Source organism: Hipposideros armiger, unplaced genomic scaffold (genome assembly GCF_001890085.2).
Source record: "Hipposideros armiger isolate ML-2016 unplaced genomic scaffold, ASM189008v1 scaffold_296, whole genome shotgun sequence".
In the NCBI taxonomy this organism is placed as follows: domain Eukaryota; kingdom Metazoa; phylum Chordata; class Mammalia; order Chiroptera; family Hipposideridae; genus Hipposideros; species Hipposideros armiger.
Genome location: NW_017731646.1, coordinates 460,279 through 466,278, shown reverse-complemented (window position 1 = coordinate 466,278; position 6,000 = coordinate 460,279). Strand labels below are relative to the sequence as shown.

At 37.5% G+C, this 6,000-nt stretch overlaps 1 protein-coding gene across 1 annotated transcript in view; it reads left to right on the top strand.

The window, feature by feature from the left end:
* The window catches only part of NREP (neuronal regeneration related protein), a 29,060-nt gene that overhangs the window by 521 nt on the left and 22,539 nt on the right, over positions 1–6,000 (top strand). Inside the window, exons 2-3 of the mRNA XM_019659136.1 lie at positions 72–113; positions 1,421–1,485. Of these exons, the coding sequence (XP_019514681.1) occupies positions 1,471–1,485 (15 nt within the window). The 5' untranslated portion in view covers positions 72–113; positions 1,421–1,470. The remainder of the gene's footprint in view (positions 1–71; positions 114–1,420; positions 1,486–6,000) is intronic.

The following is a 6,000-nucleotide window of genomic DNA, read 5'->3' as shown; positions in this document are numbered from 1 at the left end:
CCCCCCTTCGCCCCCCTCCCCCAGCTGTCTTTCTAGCATGATGCCCTTTTTCATCCACATTTGTGTTTCAGGTGTAGAGAGGAGAGAGTGAACAGGGAGCGGGGCTTTTGTCTGTAAGTATATGCCATTGCCATCCCCGGCCGGGAGCGCTGCTTTCTCTTTTGTGTTGATTCCTTGCTTTTGCTCTTAGCTGGATGGACCCTCCAACCCTGCAGAGTTCATGCTTCTTCCCTCTAAATTTTAAAGAGCTGAAGCGTGTACCTTGGAGAAATTCTGGCATTTTGGTCCTACTGCATTAAAGCTGCAGGCTTTAAAAAAAAAATGCACAAGTTAAGAGGGAGAATTCTTTGGGGGAAGGGGTGGGGTTTTTTGCTTGTTGGTGTGGTTGATTTTTGCTGTTCTTGCTCGTAAAGCATTGTTAGGAACTGTTTTGTTTCTTTACATTAAATCCACTTTGATGCATGCACCCCGCCCCCCCCTTTTATTAAATGAATTTGTGTCCCTCCATCTTTTTACACTTTATTACTCTTTCAAAGCTGCTGCTGCCTCCAAGGGTCTTTTCAGGCATTCAATCTTGCACACTTTTCTTTCCTGCATTTTCTTATAAAGCAGTTGAACTTTGGGGGTGGGAGGGAGAGCTTAAAAATAAATGACTGCTTTTTGCTGGGTGATGATAATAATCTGATTTGCGTTTGTATGTGTTTATAATAACATTATAGGAAAAGTCTAAGAGCTTATGATACCCTTTAGGAGAACTTTTAGTTTCTCCATTCATCTTAATTTTTGTCATAACTTATGTTAACAAAAGAACTGTGCTCTGATCACATAAAGGTTGAGAGGAAAATCACTGCAGCATGTACATTAATGTTGATTTGGTTTAGGGAGAAGGGCATAATGGTGTATATTCCTGATCCCCCCTCCACCCCCCAGAGTATTTTTTTTTGTGTTTTTTTTTTTTAACACGGAAGGTTATGTAATGCAGTGCCATTTCCAAAAATATCCACTCTGAGGCATTACACTACACGGTGGAAGGCTGATTCCTATTCTGCTGTCTTGATTGCAAATATACTGCCAGTAGTATGTCTGGGAACAAAGAGCAGCCAGAAAACAATCTATTTTTATCACTTGGTTCTACTTTTAAGTTGCTAAACCTTTTGAACTGCAATTTAAAAATGAACCCAAAACTAAGAATAGCCCAGGACTCTGCAAAGCCAGGTACCAGGGATTCCTTTGTCCCATATTTAAGCATCTAGACGGCTTGGCAAGCTCTTTCCAAAGCCCCAGTGGTAACAGTCATTTGCATGGAACTTATCATAACCACAGAAAATGGATATTTCTCTGTAACCTCTAAGCAGGCATTTTTTCATTTGCTGACCTGTGGTAAGGCAATGTGTCTACTGTATTTAAACATATTTTGCAGGTTGGTCTCCCTGGACTGAAGACAAGGGAGGGTGCAAGGCCAAGACTGTTATGATTCTCAAAATGGTAAGAATTGGTCGTCAGAGGAGATTCTCAGTAGCTTCTGATCAGTCTTTATTCCATATAAATATCAGCCAACCCCCTTCATCCTGTCTCAACCCTTCATTGTTCCTACCCCATCTGACCTTTAAAAGGTTCTGTCTCCTGCATGTGGGAGCTTTGCAGTAATTTATATGAATTGGATGTGGTGAATTAGATCTTTGGATTTTCAATCATTTTGAGAAGAAAACTGAAATTGCTTTTTCAGAAGTAAAGATTTGTTTAGCTCGAGCAACAGAAACCATTCTGTTCTTTAAGAAGAGTGATGTATTGTGACATGCATGGAAAGGGTGAGCAGAAGGGCTCAAACAAAGCAGTGGGTCTTATATTTAGAGATAGTCAGAACTTATCCAACAAGTAGGAGTCTGTGTCCAGCTAATTAGATTGCTGTAGTATCTGCTGCCCTTAAGAACAATATATGAAGAACATGGACTTTTATGTTAATACACTATTGTATCTCAAATCTAATTAGCATTATTTTTTGTTGATTTGTAACCTTCATTTATGAGAGGCATCTATTCAGTCTTAGGAGTCAAGCATGTTATCCTCTAAATGAAAATGTAACTATGTCTGACAGACATGAGCCACAGAGAAGGCAGTTTACTGTTTGATGCCTAATTAAATAAGTAGAGGAAATACACATTAAATGCAGCTGAATAATTCATCTTCTATGAAAAATTTCCTCTTTGGAAAAAAGTTGAATTGAAAAAAAAAAATAGAAATGTCATGAAACTTTTCAGATAAGTACAGCATGTCCTACAGCAGATGTTTATACTCTTTAAACACCTCTTTGCCACTAAGAATGTGTAATTTCCAAATTTAGTTTTTCCTTTTTGAAACGAGGGTGGAATTTAATGAATCAATTGAATCTGATATACTTGGTGTTTTCTTTGAGAACAACCCAAGTTGTTCCAAGCTTCCAAGGAGAAAAATGAATCAGAAGCAATTAAATGAGTTCAGCTTGAATCCTATTAACAAGTAGGCTCTTTATTTTTTGTGTATGCCTCACCTGTCATTTCAACAGGTGGGTTCCGAAGCATCGAGTAAAATAGCTTTTGTTTGGGCTTTGATAATGATCAAACTGAGGAACTTGAGGTAGAAGAACAAAAGAGGGGCACAGAAAATTAAACTGATTAATGGGTTTTGTGCAAATGGTTTCTAACTTCATATTAAATTCCTAATTAGCAATTGTCATAGAGTACCAGGATGGTAATAAAACGCAGTACTGCAAAGTAGTTTTGTTTATTTAATTATCTTTTACGATGCCTGGCCACATCACCTTGCCTTCTAGCTCTCTATTCCAGAACCTTACTCTTCGTGTCACCATATATAGACCACGAAGTTTCATGTATGTTCTCACATGTCAGGTGACCACTTTGGTTAAACATGAGTTTGACTGCTGACCCTGCCAAAACTACCCCTATAGGTCAAGCGCAGAGAGTAAATATTATGTTTCTGTAGTAGTAGTGGAATGAGCTTTGCGGAAAGCAAACGTGTGCCAAAGCCGAGAATGAAAGTTGGAACGATTTGAATGCAGAAGAGCAAATTTGAATTATTATTACATGTTGTTAATTTCTTACAGTTGTCATTTATGTATGGTGGCAGGATGAGAAATCAAATTTGTTGCTCTTGGAAAGATTTTTGCTCATGGAAAAATTCTCACAACTTTTTGGTGATCCTTTCATCAAGATGTCAATCCCTTTTGGCACAAGCCCATTGCCTGAAATGAAACCACCGACCGTTATTGTCTGTGGGTGATTCCAAGTAACTTTCTAGCAATTCTCTTATTCCGGGAGGTCGAGCTCTTAAAAGTCTTTGCACATATTAATGTAAAAAAAAAGTTTCAATTTGTGTGTGTGTGTGTGTGTGTGTGTGTGTGTGTGTGTGTGTTTTAACTATTATTAGAGGTGTTTCTCACCTCCGTTTTCTTTTGCCTTTTTGACAAAATGAAATTATTTTTTTTCCTTGATTAAAACAAATTGCTTCGCTGATCTATAGCTGGCTTCCTTAATGTCTTAGCACACGTGGAATAGAAATTATTGCTAGGGATGCAGGAGACTTAACACCTAGCCACCTCTAGAAAATATATAAACATGCCTTTTCTGTTAAACATGCTATTCCATTTACATAATTTAAAAAACTAAAGGGGATCTATTTCAGTGTAGTTAGCCTGTTTAATAAAGAGCTTATTCCAAACACAAATTTATAATCGGCTCATTCCAGTAAAAGAAATCAACTGGTAGATTCCAGAATTCAAAACAGAGTGATTCAATATCTAGACATTTTACATACCCTAAAGGGAGGTTTCACAACAGTAATTTGAAATCACTCATGAACCCTAGAGTGACTTTTGCCTTATCAATATATATACACACAACAGCTTTGTTAACTCAAGGAGGCACTAATAACATTGTATGCTGTGTATGGGACCCTTTGGGCACAACTCCAGGGGACGTCGTTTACATAGATTACAATGCACCTGGGGTTGTACAACTCAGGAGGACTGTTAAAAGTTTTGTGAGTATAATTTTTCATGTCTTGGTTGAACAGAATGTTCTTTTCAAGAACTCATTCCCTAACTTTTTAAAGGTTTTAGTAAGCATGACTTTTTCGTGTTGCCCTTATTTTTTAAATGCAATTAACAAGATATTGTGAGTCTACAGAGATCTTCAGCATTTCTTTAATTTATATTTGGCTTTTTGCTAAGCTTTAATTTCTAAGATTATACTTTGTATGGGTCCTTGGTATTGATTTAAGTGTTTTATTTTAAAGGCACTTGGCTTTAGAGAAGTCAGTGAGGAAAAAAACACTTCAGAATGCGCAGATGATCTTATTGAATACTCTGAAAAAATGAATTATTTAATCCGATGTCAAGGTTAAGTCCTGATTTTCAACATGCTTACGCTCTGTGCAGTAAACTTGGCCTCTTGGAGTATGTGTGTGCCATGGACTCACAGTGGCACAAAGCATGGGCTCATTATGTTTTAACAGAGACCTAAGAATTGGAACAATTTAAGTTCTCTCTAAGGCTGATGCTGAGCTTTTTAAAAAGATGAGTTGACTCCATTGTACAGTTCATAGAGCTCTGCTTTCTGTAGTCTGTGAAGTGGCATTCATGGGTTTACAAGGAGACTCTTTGAATAATCTCTCCATTAACATAAGGTTTTCCTGTTGAAAGAAAAAGACAAAGATTGAGGGATGTGGTCCTATTGGTAGCTGTGCCGTTGGGTTTTGGAACATAAACTGACAAGTTGCTCACAGCGATTTCGTGATTGTGGAGATGCTGAAGGGTCCCTAGGAGGGTAATTTTATATGGTACCGTCTTCTCTTTCAGCAGCCCTTTCAGCACACTGTAAGGCAGAGAATTGGGAATTGTTTGGGGAATTAGGACAGCAGGGATGGCCCATCTGGGTTTAACCCCAGCCCTGCTTCCTTTTGAGCCATATAAGTAATTCAGGCAGGAGAAGGTATTTAAGCAGAAGTCGTGAAATAAACAGCTATTCAGAGTATCATTCTTAGTTTAACCCAATACAATTCTTAAGAACTTGTGTGTAAATCAGACCATCATAAATACACTGAAGGAATTCACTTAATCCTAAGATGAATACTTCTAAAATAGGAAAATAGACTCCTAAAATATGAATACTTGACTAAGCTGAGTAACCTCTAGATGATTAGTTTGACAAATTATGTATTCATCTGCATTGGACTGACTGGAGAGCCTGGCAGTGAAATGCTGTGACTTCCTTGGTCTTGCACAGATTTTTCTTAGTTGTTTCTGGCTGGAAAGTCTCACAGGCAAAGTGAGATGGAAGGTTGAGATAATTATCTGAATAATTATGCTTAAAAAAAAAACTTGATTTTTGTCTGATTCATCTTGGTTATTTAAAATGTTGCTGGAATGATATAGGAGTGGGAAGGATTTGCCTGAATTACTTGAATAATTCCTTTGTTATCCAGGCAAAGACTAGGAACAAGAAAATTTTATCAGCACATCCAGTTAGAAGATACCAGAGGGAAATGTATTGAATGTACTTGGACTGTGTCATCTTGGTTGATCGAGATATATGAAAAGATTCCGATTTGAAACTTCTTTGCTCTGAACCGAAAAACAGGTTAACCATAAACCTCAGCCCACAGCTGTAGAAATTAGGGTTGCTAAAAATACCGTTTATTGGGTCTAACTTTATCTGAAATGGATATTTCTAGACATGTTTTGACCTAGGGACAGCTTCAAGAATTGTCTCCACTCAGTGATTTAAAAAATAGCAGTGATCCTGAAATTGACCTGCTAGTGCATGACAAGTAGTAACAGCTCTAATGGTTTGGAATTTCAACATTAATATGGCTCTCAACTAAATTCTATATATCAGTTCAGTTATTAGTAACAATGGCTTGGTATTAACCTGGGTATAACACTAGATGATACTCTCCTCCTTATTTGGTCTATGCATGCTAATATCTATTAAGTTGGACTGTTTA